General features: G+C 39.0%; 1 protein-coding gene across 1 annotated transcript in view; it reads right to left on the reverse strand.

The window, feature by feature from the left end:
* Positions 1-19,498, reverse strand: part of LOC111218871 (receptor tyrosine-protein kinase erbB-4-like) — a 318,365-nt gene that overhangs the window by 92,406 nt on the left and 206,461 nt on the right. Inside the window, exons 4-7 of the mRNA XM_022741351.1 lie at positions 14,754-14,885; positions 11,289-11,354; positions 4,445-4,563; positions 3,078-3,219 (exon numbers count right to left, since the gene is read on the reverse strand). Of these exons, the coding sequence (XP_022597072.1) occupies positions 3,078-3,219; positions 4,445-4,563; positions 11,289-11,354; positions 14,754-14,885 (459 nt within the window). The remainder of the gene's footprint in view (positions 1-3,077; positions 3,220-4,444; positions 4,564-11,288; positions 11,355-14,753; positions 14,886-19,498) is intronic.

Here is a 19,498-nt window from a genome sequence, read left to right on the forward strand (position 1 = left end):
ACACTATACAGTAGGCCACATACAAACAACTAAAAAGAAACTGGACACACTAGCTATATTTTGTGCTGCAGTTTAATCAAGCCTGAAATACACACAAAACCATGACTTATATTTCTAAAGCAGCAATTTCGTCACAATATCACACTACACATTTGAAATGGTTATATTAAACAGTATCGTATGTCTGTCTAAAAGAAACACCGCCTTCAGGTCCAAGTCCCACTTCCTTCCCTACTGGTTGCCCTTTTCATTGATGTTGGGAACAGCATGGGGGCATCCACAAGTAGTTGGGTTTGTGGTGAGTGATTTGTTGGGAGTAACACCAAGCCTAACAATAGTGCAAAGCAAAAGAAAAGAGGATGCTAATGCAGACCTTCTGTTTCTTTATCACCTTTACTGAGATGGTGAATACCAACCATAACCTCAGGCTAGACGCTGTTTCAAGGTAGACACCTCATTATGATGACTGAGTTGGGGTGAGACCTTGAGTGAAATGTGTTACAGAATGAATGAGGATTTGTTCTATTCAGTTATGTGTTTTGTTGCTTGTTTGGCCAGTGATTTTCATCTCTGAAGTTCACCCAATATGCTAGCTTTTCTTCATGGCAAAGCATAGAACAACTCTGGCTTGAATATATGTTCACATCAGAAAAATATAACAGACAGACTGCATCAGACTGACTATGCAAGGTTTTGTTTTTACGAGACACCCTGTCTTGTCAAGGTTAGACATGTACCATGTAGCGGTGGAGAAAAACCCCAGTGGGCTATACTTTTCTAAGTCAAACAATGTTAAGGAGCTTCAAAGGGACTGAACACAACTCAATGAAGTACAACATTATATTTTTTGGCATGTATGTGGCAAATGGTACACAATTAATTCAACAATTATATATATCAACTATTATTAAAGGTAGACTTTGTGACAAGACTTTATGAAAGTTTTAAATTACAAGAGAAAGGAATCAGTTAAACCAGCTTCACCATATAAAGTATGATATCCTTAGGGGAGGTGCAGAATAAACACAAAATATAATAATAACCCTACGCTGCATTGTGCCATAGTTTTATGAGGGTTGAGGAGGCATATAAAAAGCACAAACTCTGACACCAAAATGTCACTGCAACTCTAGATTGTTGCCCATACCAGCCCCATTGATTTTATCATCCATTAACACATTGTGAATTGCCAAAATACCTAATGACCACAGAAGAGAATAAAAAATGTGTTTTCTTAAATTACATTGTTGAATAAGTAAGTAGGTTGAATAAAAGTGTTGAATAAGTAATAATGTGTTTTTGCAGAACATTATGATGTCACAGTGAAATTGACCTTTGACCATCTGCACATAAAATGTCATCATTTCATCATTTTATCCTATTACACATTTGTGTTAAATTGTCTCATAATTAGCATATGAATTCTTGAGTTTTGGCCAAAACGTGTTTTTTGAGGTCACAGTGAGCTTGACCTTTGAACACAAAATTCTAATCAGTTTGTCCAAGTGAACATTTGTACAAAATAGAAAAACAAATTCCCTGAAGGTATTCCTGTGATATCGTGTTCATGAGAATGGGATGGATTGATGGATGGATGAACAACCTGAAAACATAATGCATACAGGAGATATAAAAGCATAAAAACACAACAACATCTAACAATGTTGGCTGAATGAATTAGACAGGACTAGGATTCCAGGACCTTGGCATTTGGAACCAATGAATACCTTTTGGCCCTCAACTTGTGAGTACTTACATGTGATACATCAATTTCATATAGAGTAATGGGGAGTAAATGCTGGCTTTAAAAGACAAGAACACACACACAAACACATATTTGTACTTCTATACTTTTGAGAACCCTCATCGATATAGTGTATTCCCTAGCTCCTTACCTTAACCTTAACTAAATACCTACCCCCAGACTGTATCCTCAGTTTAACCCAACCTAATCCTACCCCCAATCTTTAAATCAATTCTTAAACCTTAAACATCCCTTTGTAGAAGTGAAGAGCAGCAACAATGTCCTCACTTGACAAAACGTTCTAATTCCCAAGGTCTAAAACTGAAATTGGTCCTCACAAAGACGTACAAGACATAAAAGAGTGCACACACACACATTCAGGTTATCTTAGGAAAACATAAGACAAGTTGTATTTATATTAGCAATATTTGCCCTACAAAATGATTCGGCGGTAGTAATGAGAAGCTTATGAGACGCCTAAGCAGAAAATGCAATTCAAACTCCCCCGGTATCTAATTGTTGTTCTTGGTCATGACAAAACTTAGATTTGTACGTGAAGGAAGGCAGAGCAGTGGGAAGGGTTGGTGTGTGCTTTGCATGTGTGTTTGTGTTTAAGTCCATGACAAACATGGAAAATGCATGCTTGTGTGTTTGGGTGTATGCATAATTATGACCTTTGCTAAGAGCTTCAGATAATTCTGGTGTTATGCAGAGAGGACTATAATGTATAATTATGACAGATACACAAACATTTTTGCCTGCAACAAACTGTGTACCTGTTTAGTTGATGCTTCATGTATCAGCTCATCAACTTTTCTCTAATCCTTAAAGACAGCAGAAATGAGTGTGATTTAATATATTTACTGAAATTGTATATTTATTGAAGATGTTATTTAAATGCACACCCCAACATCAGCAGCATGAAAAGCAATTCATATTAACTATCAGTTAATGAAGGAATCATTATTTATTGTTTCTAAAAATTGAATTAATCAGCATCAACCAATCGTTTTTAATTTATGTAGGAGCACATAATCAGTAACTTGTTCATGCTTTGTCCTCATTTTTCTGTTCATTTTCTATCACTAAAATCAATTGTCAAGCCATTAAAGTTAGAATTTTGAAATTCAAAATTTGAATGTGGCAAGAGGATTGTGTTTTCTGAAAGTCGACTCGCAAATTTAACAATTTCTAGGAATAACCACTATGGTTAGAATAAGGATGAAGCTTTTTTGGGCTGTCATGAAAGGGCTAGGGAATTCATTAGTGGAAGGTCATCCTAAAGTATAATAGTAAAGCAGGTGTGTGTTTGTGTCCAGATGGTGAGACTTACGTGGACACTTCTTGACACAGAAGGCTCCATAGGTGTACTTTGCCCTGGGATTGTGTTCCAGTTGGAAGGTGGTGGGGTTGTAGACAAATGGCTGGGGGCACTGGGTCACACATGCCCCACTGTCATTGAAGTTGGTGCAGGCCTGCAAACACAAACACATAGCACAAACAATGGTGGAACATTTAGATTCTCTACTTTACTTAAAAGGTCATAACAACCAAATCAAAAACATATTTTCTCACTATCCCTTGTGGCACTGTGGGATACATACAGTAGGGGGGTCATGGGATTTTGGAGACATGTAAGTGGATGTGTGCCTTTGTACACACACACACACACACACACACACACACACACACGCATACACACACACACACACACACACACACACACACACACACAGAACAATAGCACTGATGTTTAAGCATCACGAGAGGATATTAATTGAGATTTTGCTCCGGAGTGCCCAGTGGTGATATTACTGAACAGTGCAGACAGATAATAATCTGCTCACACCCAATGAAATTACCACTGAGACAAAGTATAATTTGCATTTTCAGATAATACATAAATATTTAAGGCCAATGTGGGAAAAATGTTGACAAAATGTTGTGTATTTGACAAAAATTGCATATTGAAATGGCTGAACAAAATCTGAAACAAAACGCTGTGGAAAATAGGAAATTAGACAATTAATAAAAGAGAAAATCGAGACTTTACTTTTTGTTTAAAGAGTTGCTCAAATAGACTTCATGATTTGTAAGTGATTCAGTAATAAAAGTGTGAAGAGTCAAGAAGAGAAAAAAATAATGAGCAAGAACTTGCCTGTCAAAGTCAAGCAGAGGAGCTCCATAAGTGATGGGCTCTGAATTATAAGCGCAGAAACAAGTTTAACATGCAGAGGGATGAAAATAAAACTGATAAAGCACACAGCAATGAGCTGGGATGGAGGGGGCGGACCTGGTGAAGTCTGAACGACGTCTGAATGACGGTCAAGTCAGGAGGAAATGGGAATTAAATGTCATTTAATGATATTTTTCATACAAAGGGTATTTTAACACTCAAGAAATGAAGCCTAGAAGGACGAAATCCCTTTGCAGAACTACCTTGAAACAAAGGAGGTAAAAGGTCACAAGTGGAATAAGTCAGATGTGTACAAAACAGGAAATTTAAATTACAGTATAATCAGTAAATGTTACTGGGTTCTGTAAGATTATTAAACGTATATTTTTTTCATAGAATGCTGAAAGTAAATGTATATCTGTGTGTGTGTGTGTGTGTGTGTGTGTGTGTGTGTGTGTGTGTGTGTGTGTGTGTGAGTGTGTGTGAGTGTGTGTGTGTTTGTGTGTTAGAGCATGTTCACTTACAAAGCAGTCTGTGTCCTTTGGTCCATAGCAGCCACCTGCACACTCACGATGGCAACAGTCACTAACATAGGGACCAAAGCAACGGCCGTCACACTGCTCGGCACACACTGTCTTCGTTACTGCAGAGTGACAGATGTAGAAAAGAGAGAAGGACAAGAGAGAATACATACATCACATAACAAGTAAACTATCACACACCTGAAGATCAAAATGTTGCTGTGAACAAATTCAAGTGGCTAGAGGCAACTTGAATGATGGTGAACAATATTTATGCAGCCTTAAGAGCAAGAGTGAAAAAAAGTACACTTGTAGAATAACAAGTATAATGTAGGTAAAGCTATTCAACCGAACCTAATTGGAACAAAATTAATCTGAATAGAAAAGCTTCCATGTCCCTTTACAATCATATTCCCCCACTACAAGGTATTGGATACACTGCTGGCTGGCCAGTCACAAGCGTGTGCACCTGTGTGTAGTGAGTGAAGCTGAAGCATCTCTGCCACCTACTAGCTATCTTCAATCATGTTTTCCTCTCCCCGTGTTTCTCTGAGGGTCTCTAGGTGGATGAGACGGAAACATAGTGATTCCTATCTCACTCACTGTACCGCCATTGCTTCATGGAGAACATCTGTCCACCCTTTGCTCACATGTCTCTCACAGTAATGTGGCATATGCCTGTGTCCCTACTTCTTGACAGCTATGTGTAAATGTACACAGGACTCTTGTCTGTGATTTCACAGACAAAGACGGTGGATGGAAGGGTATGGGAAGTTTAGGCAGTGGGATTTATATGACAGATTAGGAAAACTAAATTAAAATCTGTTGGGGAACACAGGAAACAGTTGAATAATGAGCTGGGGAAGACATATTTCAAAATATGACGTGTTTATGTTGTATTTTGGAGTTAGATGCAGTAGCTTCTAAACTGCGATTTAAATCATTAAATGAAGAGTAACAGCATTCTTATTTTTCATCCCTTCATTTGTATCTATTACACTTAACGTAAGTGTTTAAAGTACAAGCATATGCTACAGTACCTGTGTTTACATGTGTGAGTGCAATATATGCAATATGCAAATCAAAAGAACAAAAAGAAGTATTAGGTGTGTGTCTACACCAGTGTTGGGTTTGTCACAGTTAAGCAATACTCATTTCAAGAACTGCTATTAATTTCAAATGATATTACTATGTTAGTTTAAACTTCCATCACACCCCACAAATCCCATCCTTCTTGAAAAATCAGCATTAAGTCAATTTCCCTTTTTCCTGAGAAAACCAACATGCACTGATATCTAATTTTCTTGCTCCCTTATGTGTCTACAATGGAGAAATTCCTACTACCAAATGGCAACTTCTTAGCACTTCTAATTAAACTTGTGGAGAAAACACCAATGACAAAGGAATACAAAACAGAATGTAGTTAATGGATATTAAGCTCCATTTTTATGACCCAACTTGCTGAATAAGGTAAAAGCAAATTAGTTGCAGATGTCATAACAGAGACTGAAACAGTAAGTTCTCACAATGCTCATTTCTTTGGAAAATAAAAGCGTAGGTATACAATATTACAAACCCAGAGCTTGTGTGTTAATGTGCATGTATTTGTGTTTGTGTTCGTACACACAGTGTTTTGATGTGTGCTGTGTTTCCCTTTGGGCTTCACAGTGACGAGATACTATCAAAGTGATGGATCCAAGCCACAGACAACCCACTAAACACACACGCAAATACACACGCACACTTCACCCTACGCCTAACATACCATCAGTGGCATTCCATTAACGTTGCCTGGGCTAAAATGAAACGGCCTCCTTTACTCAAGTCACTTTGTCAAACAAATGACCTTGCCAACTGAGAGACGCAATGCTGTTGATCAATTTGGCTTTAAACTTCCACTTTAAGAAAAAAAGAGAAACAGGCTGGTGATGACAAATACAAAAGAAATCCATCTCACAAAATATGCCTGGAAGCTTCCATTTAAACAGGCTGTGGACAGCAGCATCAGTCACAGGAACCACTGCTGCTCACTTTCCATTTACATGAGCAAAAATGTGCTTTTTCACATCTGGTTTCCAAAAGAACCTCTTAAATAATGGTGGGATTTTTTCCAGCAGAAACACTTTCTATACCAAATGAAATTTTTCTTAGAATCTCTGCAAATGTCACTGAGATGTAGTTACAGTATTATAAGTAAAAGCTGGCAGTCTCATATTTGATTGTACTCAACGTGATTTCATGTCAATCACAGTGGTTCAAAAAGCATAAGACCTCACAAAGGAAATACAAAGTTTATAAATCAAAGATGATATGCTTTACCTAATTATAAATCTTTGGGCTAACCAAAACTGTTGATAAAAAGTCTTATTGAGTAGATGTAAAAGAAAATGAAGAAAATGCCAATACACGAGATCTCCCCAATCTCCGATCTGATCCTAGTGGGCGTTTGCGACAACATAATCCTCTTTATGCTGTTCAGCTAATAAAATAAATACGTATTCATTATGTCATATTTTAAACTCACTGTGTTTCTCTCTCCCTGCATTTACCAGTTTGTTTTACTAATCTACTTTGTAACATGACAAACTATGGTAATCACTGTGCTGCTATGGGAGTAAATATTTAGATTTATCAGTTTTCGGCTACAGTCTTTTATTCCCCAACTATGTCACATTACAATACAGATTTACTGTATTACTTTTTATGAACTTTTTAAGAGTCGAATACAAAAAAACTCAATTAATGTGGGCCTACATATTTTCAACCCAAAATATCATGTTGTGGTAGTGCTCTCTAAACACAAAGTTAATGTCATGAGTAGCTGGTGAACACAGTGAAGCATTTATCTAATGAGTCAGATATTTCCCTCAGGAGTTGTCAGAGACCAAAAACAGAGGTAAAAGAGAGTGACTTACATTTGCCAGGTGACTCCAAATGAACTCTAATGTTGTTTCTTATCTTCCCTATGTCTAAATACCAGTAAGCAACTGTTAGCCAACAAGCTCCCCATATGAACTGAAAGGTGATGATATGTCGATGTTATGTTCACAACATGTTTCTGCTGCCAGCAAGCAACACTTTCTCTGACTGCTTTCAGGCAAGATGAAAAGGATAGTTTGGATGCTGGGTATTTTAAGACGGCAATGTCCTAGCCAGCTGATATCTTCCCAGACAAACAGAAGAACATTAACTATGGTCATGCTAGAACAAAAACAAACTAAGTTGTTTCCCAGCCAACAACAGCACTGACCTGTTGTTGAATAATTACCAGTAAAGAGAAGCATCGGCTGAGAGCTTAAAGTCAATTTGACTGCATGCTATGGACAAAGGCTCCATTTCATCCTTTCAGGCAGTCTAGACTGAGGCCTTAGAAGAAAGTCACATTAAGTTTTGTAGACAGTTAACATTACTTTCAGTGTTGAATCGAATGGCCTGGGTTGCTCTTGATGTTTGCCTACGACCACAGCAAAGAAAAGTCAAGGTGTCTCAATGAAACTGAAATAAATAATGTTGAGGTTTCAAAGTTTGCTGATGTCTGGGGCTAAAAATATGAACAATTAGGTGATTCTTACCTCCAAAAAGACTTTTTTTTATGGTGGATATTTTAACTTGCAATAGCAGGACACAGGTGCAATTAATAATGTTAACGAGCGATGCTCCACTTACAGCAGGTGTGCCAGTGACACAGCATGAACAATCAGCCCTGGCTCTGGCAGTGGCAAACAGAATACCGTTTTTAGGTCCACACTCTGAAGGACTGCTCTGACAAAAGGTCTTCCACATGAATATTTTCACTGTTGTTTGCAAGTGCATGTGAAAAAATGAATTGAAAATCTTTTTTAAAGCACAAATTTATTGTAAATCATTAATGTTTTTTTTTTTTTTAAACCATACACACATTTTGATCATGTTTTATATTTTCAGAGAAAAAATTGAAAAATAATAAAAGACACATCTGAAAGTGATCCTGGTCCGTGCAGACTTCTAGGAAAAAGTTGAATTGTAATTTACTTCTTGAATGTATTCACTTTTCCCCTGAGGTGATGACACCAAAAGCTGCTGTTTATTGTTGATTTTGAGACAGTTGAATAATGATTCTTGGAAATGTCACAATATCTTTGAAGTCATTTTTCATTTGACATTTTTCCACTTTATTCATTCCATGTATTTCAGCACAATAAATTAAAGGTTGTGGGGAGAAAAAAAAAAAAAAGGCAGAAAAAGGCTGAATCATGACACCCACATATGGATGAAGATGGAGAGATAGTGTGACAACGGCTAAAAGGAGGCAGACAGACAGAGCCAGGGCTTATCGAGGGCTGGTCTGTGACGTGCTGTTAACAGGTCCTGGTCAAACAGTTCATTCCTCATTATCTTAATGAGATCGCGACCGCAGAACAAATAAGATGAGACATGCCAGGGTTGGAAGGCATAGATGAAGTGGTCCATGCACAGAGTGATGGAAAGAAAGGAGGGAAATTAATGGTGAGGGTAGTGCAATCAAACTAAAAAAGGGAGCAGGGAAACAAAGAGATATTTAATGGAAAGAGGAAAAGTACATGTGAAGGCTTGTTTTTGTCTGCATGAATATGTACAAGCTGTATTTAAAGATCGAGTTGTTACTTTCGAGTGTGTTGTATGTATATCAAGACATGAAAAGCAAAGCGTGATCATAGTAAAGATCAAGCCTCCGTGCCCAGCGCTGGTAATAGACACAGGGATAAAACATGGATGGACGTACATCTGTAAAGACAGATGTAGCATCTGTGACAGCAGACTGATAAACTGTGTGTGTGTGTCTGTGTGTGTGTGTGTGTGTCTGTGTGTGTGTGTGTGTGTGTGTGTGTGTGTGTTTTAGATTGGAGAATGTTCTTTGCTGGAAGACAGAGAGAACGAAAGGCCCATAGAGAAGGTGAGATGTGTGTAAACCCTGAGAGAAAGATACTGATACATGAATCGAGTGCCAAGGTAAGATGACTGGAGGAGAGGGAATAACATGGAGCTCTCCCTTGCTGATGGACACAGTGGTGTATCATTCTCACACTGTCTTCCAGCTGCCATTAGCCAGTCTGAAGGGTGGGATGTCCCAGCAGGGGGGTTTGTGGTAGATTTGTTGGGGGTTGATATATGTTTGTGTGTGTGTGTGCATGTTGGAAGTGGTGGTATTTCCACAGCCAGCTTGTGAATACCCATACAGAGCTGGCCCATTTACATTTTTTTCTAACTAGGTGATAAAAAGGTTTGTATTTCTTTTTGCTACACCTATATAGCCAACATTAGCATTAACAGCTGTTTACTTTTCAGTCTAAAAAAAATGTTCAGTGTCAAACTTCATAACTTTACTCACAAAGAGCTGTCTTCAGTGGTGGAAAGCAACCCTCTTGTTTTGCTTTTATTTCTATCACCTCTTTTTTTCTACTGAAGCTAGCAGGCTAACCAGCTAACACTGGCCTGGTTGGCCCGCCTAGTCACTTTCTGATACAACTCACAATAGTGTCCAGTATGCCCTGAAGAAGAAGTGATGTTCAAAGGGCATATTATTAGCTCTTGTCCTTTAAACACAACAGCGGGCTGAAGCTCTAAGCAAGACTGGTAAAGAAACAGCTGTTACTGCTAACATTGACTATGTAACAATAGTAAAACCTACAAATCGCTCCTTTAAAATTCATTGACCACTGATTTTATTAAATTAATTTTTCATAATGTAATGAAAAAAGGTTCAAATGTCCTTTTAGAAATGCCAGCCAGAATCGTATTATAAATATCAGTGTGCAGATAGCAGTCGATCAAAAGACATCATCACAAAATGCTAAGTACTGGATCTTTTCCTAGCTCCTTTAGCTTTGGAAACACAAGACCTTTCTTTTTAAGAATGTACCAGTAATACTGCCATCCAAAAAATTGTTGACGCTGCAACAAAAGACTCACCAATCAATTTTAATACAAGGAGCAGGGTTGAATGGTTTGGGGTAAAAATGGGACAGAAGCAAATCCTAATTCTGTGCTTTCAAGGTGGAGGCCTTAAGTACACTTAAAGTTAGAACTTTCGTAGGAATCTCTAAAATGGATGAAAACCAACATTACAGATGACCTCAATGTCCCTATAAATACCATTCTGAGCAGCTTAATACAATATTGGCATGTTTTTTTTCTTTTGTCTGTTCATGACTTCAGTTCATCTTGATCATTTTTCTGAAGTCAGGGTATAACTTATTTTAGCATAGTTTCAACTGCAGTATTTAAAAAAAAATAGATAGAACAGATCTGAGTAGGGTAAAATTAAATACAAAATGATTTTGTTCTAGTTAAAACTCAAATGCTTTTATGTGATCACATCGTTTCCCATTTATCACCAAATCATACTGAAAAAAAGTATCTCTGTAGTGTGGATATTAAACATGAACTTTCTATTGCAGGTGGACTAGATAAGTTTGACAACTTGGACAACATTAGTGGCTACATTTACTTGCATGCCAAATGCTATTTCTGACTTACAGTGGTTACTCAAGTTGTCTGATTTGCAGCTTTGACACATGTAAGTGTGGTCAGTTTGGTTTCTGGTGTCTGAATCACATATAGGTGCAAATAGATGTCAACACTAAACAAGGCAGCAGCACAAGTTCAAAAGGGCAAAATTATAGAAATACCTTTAAGTTTTACCACCAAAGAAAAATCTATATAAAAAGTGAATAATATGTTTTATATACTGGATATGTGTATTTGCAGAAAAATATACAAAACCTTGGAGGTATTTCCAGTTGAATCAAAACTGCACTAGATTCAATTACGAGGAAGCCACTAAAAGGTGATGTGACATGTCGTCAGCTAATAACAGTAATGTACTTACAGCTTTGACACTGGTCCTCCTTGGGTCCCCAGCAACGACCATTACAGGAACGATGGCACTTTTGACCTGCACACAAGTTCAAAGACAGAGATGATTGGCATTTCAAATAGTTGCTTCATAAAATATGATCAGACTTCAAAACTCCATATTAGTTGAACCTGAAAATGGGCTGGAGGCACTGAGCTGTAGTCTGTGTGCCTTCAAGCACTCCACAACTCAGATCGATCCAAATAGTGAGAAAGGACGTAGGCATTCCTTTGGCTTAGCTTTAATTCCACCTAATGTATGTGTGTGCCCTTGTGTGGTGTGGTGTGTTTTCTATGTAAAATGATTAAATTTGCTAAAAGTGATGTTCTCAAGATACAGTTCATTAGAAGTGGATTTCAAGCACTTTGTGGGTGCTTTATAATTATCATGATTAGAATTTGACATAATAAACATAATCTGCAAGAAATGTAGGCACTTGAATACTTGACTAGATTAGTGTATATTAATTATGTGACTGTGTGATGATGATGATGTTCATTAAATAACTAAATTGCTTGTAATTTTTTAGCATTAACTTTAACCAAAATCTAACCATATGTTTTTCAGGTACTTTTATTACTACGGAACTAATGATGAAACCTGCAGCTTTTCAGTAACAACACATCATCTCTCCCGATGCTACTCAGCTCATGAAAACTTAAATAACCTTGACATAGGTTGTTTTGTGAAAATAAGACAATTCTTTTTGTCACTCTACTCTAAATCAACCCAGCATGAAACCAGCACACATCAGATTGAGATAAAAGCAGTAAAGCAGCAAAAAGCAGCTTCAAACCCTCAGAGCTTTAGCCAGTGCCTTTCTGGGTTTTTTGGAGGACTTAATTGACTGTCTAGTAATTGACTGCGGGGGAAGTGAGCCTGGATAAGTGCAGAAGTGCTGTCCTCTGTCCATCAAGCCTCTCCAGATGAGAGCTATTAGCATTGAGACTGACTCTATTCCCTAACACGAGCCTCTCCATCTTCTGCCCTGCTCCTCTTCCTCGTCTGTGCCCCTCTCCACCACACATTTCATCTCTTTCATTCTCAACCCACCGCTCACTGATTCATCACTCCTCTGTGGTTCTTTCACTTAACGTCTACCCATGTCTCTTTTTGTCTTTTTCCAGCCTGTCCCCTTTTGTTTCTCTGTTTCTCCAGTCTGTTCCCCTCAAACTAGCACTTTGACAGCGCTTGAGAAAGAGAAGTCGACAGCCTTGACTGTATGAAAAGCAGCATACAAACAGGATAGTAATACAAATGTCAGCTAGCTATAAATTGACAGCGCCAAGTGTGCAGTACATCTGCTGCACTTAGACTTACATCTCTGTTCTTCTCTGAACTTGGTGCCCTGTGAAGTGAAGTCAAAGAGTTTTCATTTAGTGTCCAAGGTCTTCACTATCTCAACTTATAAATTCTCAGAGACCTAGAATAAACCTGTCCCACCACTCTCCCTGCACCATAATCTTTTACAGCTTTCTTAAAACAGCCCCTGAAGGTTAAAATGTTGAGAATGCTGTCATACCAGGGCTGGTGTGGGGCAAAATACAGACAGAAGAGGGCTTCCGACTAAATCAACAGGGCATGCGGACCAATAAACACAACAATCACGGCACAAATAAGTCTCAAGTAATAACAATGTAAACTCGTGTCTCCCCAAAGAATGAATTTGGGATTATTTTCTCAATTGTGGATTACAGGTTTGGAGATCCTTGATCTTTTGGAGTCGTCGAGGACTTGCATGGGAGTCAGGGTCGATCCAGGGCTAACTGGGCTGCAGGAAGGAGGGGGATTGAGTAGAATATCAATGCTTTGAGCTGTTAATCTGCATCTGAAGCCTTCAGTGAGTGTTGTGAGAGGAAATCCAAGGGCATATGCAGAGACTATTTTTTTTATTTTGTTCCAAAATGATAATACATTTTATTATGTAATATTGTATTTGCAGACGAACGAGACGAGACAGCTTAAAGAATTACAGATAAAAACATCAACAGATTGAAATGTCAAACAGCTTGAGCACTGAATTAATAACAAAAGCAGAGTGTGTTAAGAGGCTAAGTCACTGAATGAACAGAATAAGGTCAGAGGAGGTGACTTAATGCAACTTTACTTTACTTACACTGACATCCAACCATCATCCTTGATAGATTAAGATTGTTTATTTCACCCTAACAAATCGCTCCATAACTCATAAGCACTCACTGACATGTCATTGTGGATTGCCATGTTAAGGTGAGCACCAGAATGGAGTCAAGGGGAGAGTTTGTGATGACGATGTTCTGCTGCTAACACACGATCATTTATCCTGGATGGAACAGGTCTTATTGTGAAAGGAGACGGGGATCTACTTTTGACCATTTCTCTTATTCACCAGCCAATGACACTTTAAGAAGGCTTCTGAGGATGTTAATAGAATGGCTGTGCATATACTTTTTAAAACCTAATTTTGAGACTGCTCAGAGTCCTAAAAATCTGAGTTCCAAAAAACCATCAAATAACCACAACTATCTTCTTTAAAGGTCTCATATTTTACACTTGTACAGTGTTTTATTTAACCTTTGATATCCATTTGTTGTTTTAAATACCAAAAACCATCTCAATACAGTTTTACACCTCATCTCTCACACTTCTCTCTGGACCAGCAAGAACAGGGCATTTTGTGTTGGCCTCTGAGCCTTTATTCTGATTGGCTTCTGAGTGATGCAGGGCCAGGCAAACCATAGGTAATGGATTGCAGCCTTATACTGTTGCTAACTCAATGGTAAATACAAATGGTGATGCTCAGTCAGTGCGGAAATGAGCTAAACAGACGATCAAATTCAGACAAAAAAGAAAAAACTTTAGCCACTGGTCCCTAATATTACAATCCTTAGGAAGGCTCTGCAATGATATATCGGCCTCTTGACATCCAACAGTTGTGCAGTGTTTCCTCAACATTTTTCTGTCTTGTAGATTTCTCGCTCAGAGATTGAATGGCTGCTTGGTGTTAATACAATTAAAACTACAAAATGTTTACAATCAAAAAGAGCAATTTGTTACAACCTATGTGAAGACCTCAAGGTTACCAGTTTAATCCCCGGCAGGATAGAAATCTAGGTGGGTAAAGTGAAAGAACAGTGCTTGCATCATGCAATTCAATTAAATTGTAAGAGGACCAATTTTATATATCAAAATCTGTTTACAGGTGCAGACTACTAGTATTACAGAGTACTACTGCACATGTGAATGGGAGTATGGCAAGAAGGAAGTGATCTTACCAGACCTCTATACTCCGCTCCTCATCTCTGCTTGAGACTAGCACCTCAAGGCTACATTAGCCACTGCTGCTTCATTGATTTTTAGACATGTTTTTAAACTGTCCTTCGCAAGTCCAACAAAGTAAGAGAAGTGCAAAATGCTAAATCAGTGCAGTACCCTTTCAAGTCGGGGTTGGTTACTTACATGTAACGCTGCTGTTGGTAGGCACCACCACGGGATGGATCCGTGGGTTTTTGACAATGTCTTGCCAGTGGATTGTGTCTGCATGACACAGAAACTTGTTCTGGTCGACATAAACACCCCCACTCAGGATCTCTGTGGAGAGGAGAGAGAGGACGCATTCAATACAGATACACACACTGGGCTTTCTGGGTACTTAACTGTTTCTGCCTGGAGGTTGCACCTAATTCAGCAATCATGCTACCAGGCTCCTAATGTGTTTTTAAATTGCCAGCTTGTCGTTGTCTCATTTTATAATTAACGACTGACATGGCCAGACATTGCATGTTTAAATCAAAATCATTTCCATACTTGAGGACTAGATTGGATAGGCACTTTATCCTTTTCTTTCCATCCGAGGAGGGCTGGGGTTTTAGGTGGAACAGGTGATCTTGAGACACACACATTTGATGGTGGTGGTTGTCGTGAGGCAGCCAGGACAAAGCCATGTCATACTGCTGTTATTACAACCTCTGATCTTTTTCCCATTTCGTTGTTTTCTCTTCCCACGCTGTGAGCAGACAGAATCAATTATGCCCCACTGCCATCACATCCATCTAGGATTTAAGCCCCAGTCAGAGACAGCAGCCTGAACAAGTTTGTAATTTCATATTTCATCAAGGTGGTGGGACAAAAGTCATGTATCTCGCCATCATCATATGCATTGCCTTGTCGAACTAATGATTGTCAGACTTATAGGGAGGATTGATTCCTTTCGCCACACACACGAACACACACACACAGACACACAGTCTGCTCAATGATTGGATACGGAGGGCGATTCCGATTATTGTTGTGCAGGAGTTTAGAGAATGCCTAATCCTGACTTTTATCTGAGAGAGAAAGAGAGGGAAAGAGAAAGAGAGAGATGAATAAAGATGGGAGAAAGCCACAGAGAGACGAATGGCTGGAAAGAAAGACAGAGTGAAGCCCAGTAGCAGATTTGCATTATTTACAGAGCTTGTGTGTTCTCTATCTCCCTACAAACAGATTACCGACATAGGGCTGAAACCGATGAGACACATAATCATACACGAGACGCCCTGCCAGCACCGTCCAGAAACAGCCAAATACAATATCGTCCCACAAAGGCCCGATAAAATGATACTCCTTGGATAATAGGTGGTGGTGGCACTACCTCCGCAAACCCCCGTCCCCCAACCTCAGCACTCCCTTTCTAGCTGTATGCATGTGTGGTGGGAGTCAGGGAGAGAAATTAATCCTGCCTCTCACCACAGGAGGGATATCGCTCAGCTAGGAGGAGGACGCGTCTCAAATTCAAATTGCTTGCACAATGGGATGCTGCTGGCAAAGTAGGGCAATGGACAAACCACCAGACAAAGAAAAGCAGTTGTTATGATAAAAATGCCAGCAGGACATCTCAGCCCTGGTTAAGCAAGATACATGTACATCTTCCAGGCATTCACCTTCATTGTGGCTGGTCGGATTGGAATTGGACCCAAAATATATTGAATTCAGGTGTAAACACATCCAAGACACATTAGGCCACATTTACAACTAACAGATGCAAATTCGTTGTCCACATATTACAGATACTAGAGGAGGGTTCCAGTGGGCTTTGTAAGGGCTTGTTAATTTATTTGTTATTCAAGTTTGAATGAATTACCTCAGCTGTCTGACTCTGTCTAGCTTCAACACTTAGCAACAGTTGTAAGATGATTTGAACATGATCATTTGATGACAATATCTTGACACTGAGTGAAAAATGCGGCCACAATCTCATTCCTGTTTTAGCAGTTTGTTCTCTGATTTTTCTTTGACTTTCCGAGTCTACAAAACCCACTAAACAATACCTAAAGTAACACCTTGAACTTGATCATTGTGTAGCTTTCGTGCTCAGACCAGAGGGAAAGCTTGCTCTTCTCCATAAGACTGTCTGATAAACACAAGGCGTACTGTATAATGTCAGATATGCTGCACAGACTTTTGTTCTACTGTATTCCATCTTTTTCATGTTTTAAGTTAGTGTGGACAGAGAAACAATACAGACTATTATTAATTGGACAAGGACATGTTTCCTTATATCTGTAAAGGTGAGTCATACTCAACAGCAGGCCACGCAGCAACATAATAAGCAATAGCTCAGCCGCAAAGAATTTACAGTATTCTTGTGTGTGCTAAACAAGCCAGACAAGGTGATTCTACTAATTCTAGCTGGCCGTGAGCAGCATTCATACTCTCAAAACACACTGTATAAGCAGACTGTTCAACCTTGTCAAAACAAGTGAAGTGACCCTCAACACCATCAAGAAGGCTCCACCACTCTCTAATGCATACTCACACATGGTGCATTTGTGTTGTGTATGTACTGCATGCACTACACACTAATTTGCAGTGTGACATGACCAAGTTTAAGAGACTGGATAACAGTTTAATTGGCTCCTTGCTGGTGCTTAGTTACAGTAGTTCCAATGGTCTCTGTCACCAAGGTTTGAATTAACAAACGCATATTACATAATACCTCCAACAACATGCAAAACCCATGCAGGCTTTGCTTTCATTAAAAGTAAATGCTTGGCTTGCACATTTGCTGGGTGTGCACTTGGCGGCCAGGGGGAGATCAATGGTTAAATCCTGTTGATTGTTTAGTGGGTAGAGAAAATGTCTTAATTAGTTTGTTCACGTAGCTGCAGCTTGTGTTTCCAAACTACTCCCTCCCCACCCGCCTTGTCCCGAGAGCAACTCCAAGTGTCTCTGAATGAGTGTATGGCTTCAAAAGGCACAGCAATCTTCAGTATCAGGCCACAGGACCGTTGGAGGAAAACAATATGAAATTCATGGCGGCAGAACAAATGTATGCAGGCAATTATTTTGATGGTAAGTGCTTGTTGTGGTTTTTTTTTTCTCTTTATTGCAGTGCGGGGATGAGTTTGATTAAGACTGGGAGGCAAATAGCAAACCAATGATCAGAAAAAAAAGCCATATTAATGAGTTTGTGAGGGAATTAGTGTTGTGTGGACTTTTTAATGAAGAAATATGTAGGACAACAGAAGCACTATAATAAATGGTTGATTTGCTCCAGTGTTGGAGGACTGCATTATTGAATATCCCCCATAGTGTTTATTCTTCTATATACTGTAGAAGATCCATGTGCTGAATTGTTCCCATCAATACATACAAGAAAACACATTCACTCAATGTTAAACTTCAGTCCGTCTTCATATTTTCCGCCAGAGGCGGGTTTATACACATAAACATGAAGATCACACCAGCCTTACACATAAGTCCGACCAAGCTGTAAAGTATAAGAAAGATAGAGAGTCAGCAAGAGATTCAAAGGACACTTAACAGTCAGGCAATTACAATAGATAGACAAGTATTTAATCAGAAAGACAGAGAAGTTTCCCCTCTCCTCTCTCAGTGGAATTGGGGATTTTACCCTGGGTCTCCACTGTACTGTCTTATTGACTGAGAGCTTCAACTCGGTTTCGGCTCAGCGCTGATATCAGCTCAGGGGCACAGAGGAGAGAAACTCTGCGGGAAGATGAGGATGTATTCTGGGTCAAAGAGGCTAAATGCTGGGGCACAGTTCCTACTGTACATCCCAGCAGCAGTGGCAGGCTGAAGCTGTTGCTAGGTTTCACACAACAGACAGACTGGCAGAAATGCTAAAATAAGAGATGAGTACACATTTACTGTACACTAGACACAGGAGAAAAAAAACATGCTCACAAACACATTCACACACACACATACGCTTACACACACGGCTCAACATTGGCAGTAATGAGGCCCTCATTACTATATGTGCTTTGAGTATCAATTCAATTAACAGTTTGCTTCATCAGTGGGCTTATAACCAGAAGGTCACTAATCTAAATCTCTACAAGAGCTGGGAAAATGTGGGTGGGGAGTGTCAGCACTGCTCTGCCATCCATGTGAAACTGCTACGAATCGCTTGAGAAAACAATTTATCAGTGAGTGTTTTAGTAGTAAACAATAGAAAACAATATACTTGGAAGTTCTCAGCTAAAAGGTAAGTGTAACTATAACTACAGCTTTCCTGGAAAACATCACATAAGCTATGTCACCTTTCCTGGGACTGTGAAGTTTGTCTAAATTCTGAATAAGCTTGTTAACATCTACAGATCCAGTAGATAAGGGAGAAAAGAAGACAGTCAGTAAGTAGTTCTGTAGAAAAGCAAAGAAAGCTAAAAGGAAAGAAAGAGTCATTCCAGGCTGCTGACTCAACTGGATCACTTCCTGTGCAATAGTGGAATAAACGAAAAAAAATGAGTGAGTGAATAATTGTGCAAATTAAATAATGTAACTGCCGTTTGCAGAGATGATGAATAAATGACTTGGAGTGATAGATGATGGGGTAATGACTGACATCTATTTCATCAGCGATCATCTATGAGTGTATGTGTTCATGTGTCATTATAGATGATGGCTACTGAAAAAATCATGAGAGAGGAAGAAAGAAAGAAAATTTAAAAAAGTGTCTGAAGTCGGTGGCAAAGCTTGAATAGATGATGGATCAACTAGAAGAACTTGATGAAACAGACCCACTCAAGAGGCCACTAAATGCACCATCAGCATTGCTACTAAAAGAAAAGCAGCACAGCACCGATAAACAACTAATAGTCAGCTTTAAGAGAAAACATTTCCTGTGTAGGGTTTTCAAATGCTTGCTACACCGTGCTGCATCAATCCCTTTGCTCTGAGTTCTCAGAACAGCAAAACTG

The sequence above is a fragment of the Seriola dumerili genome, unplaced genomic scaffold (genome assembly GCF_002260705.1).
Source record: "Seriola dumerili isolate Sdu_G_001 unplaced genomic scaffold, Sdu_1.0 BDQW01000052.1, whole genome shotgun sequence".
Taxonomy (NCBI): domain Eukaryota; kingdom Metazoa; phylum Chordata; class Actinopteri; order Carangiformes; family Carangidae; genus Seriola; species Seriola dumerili.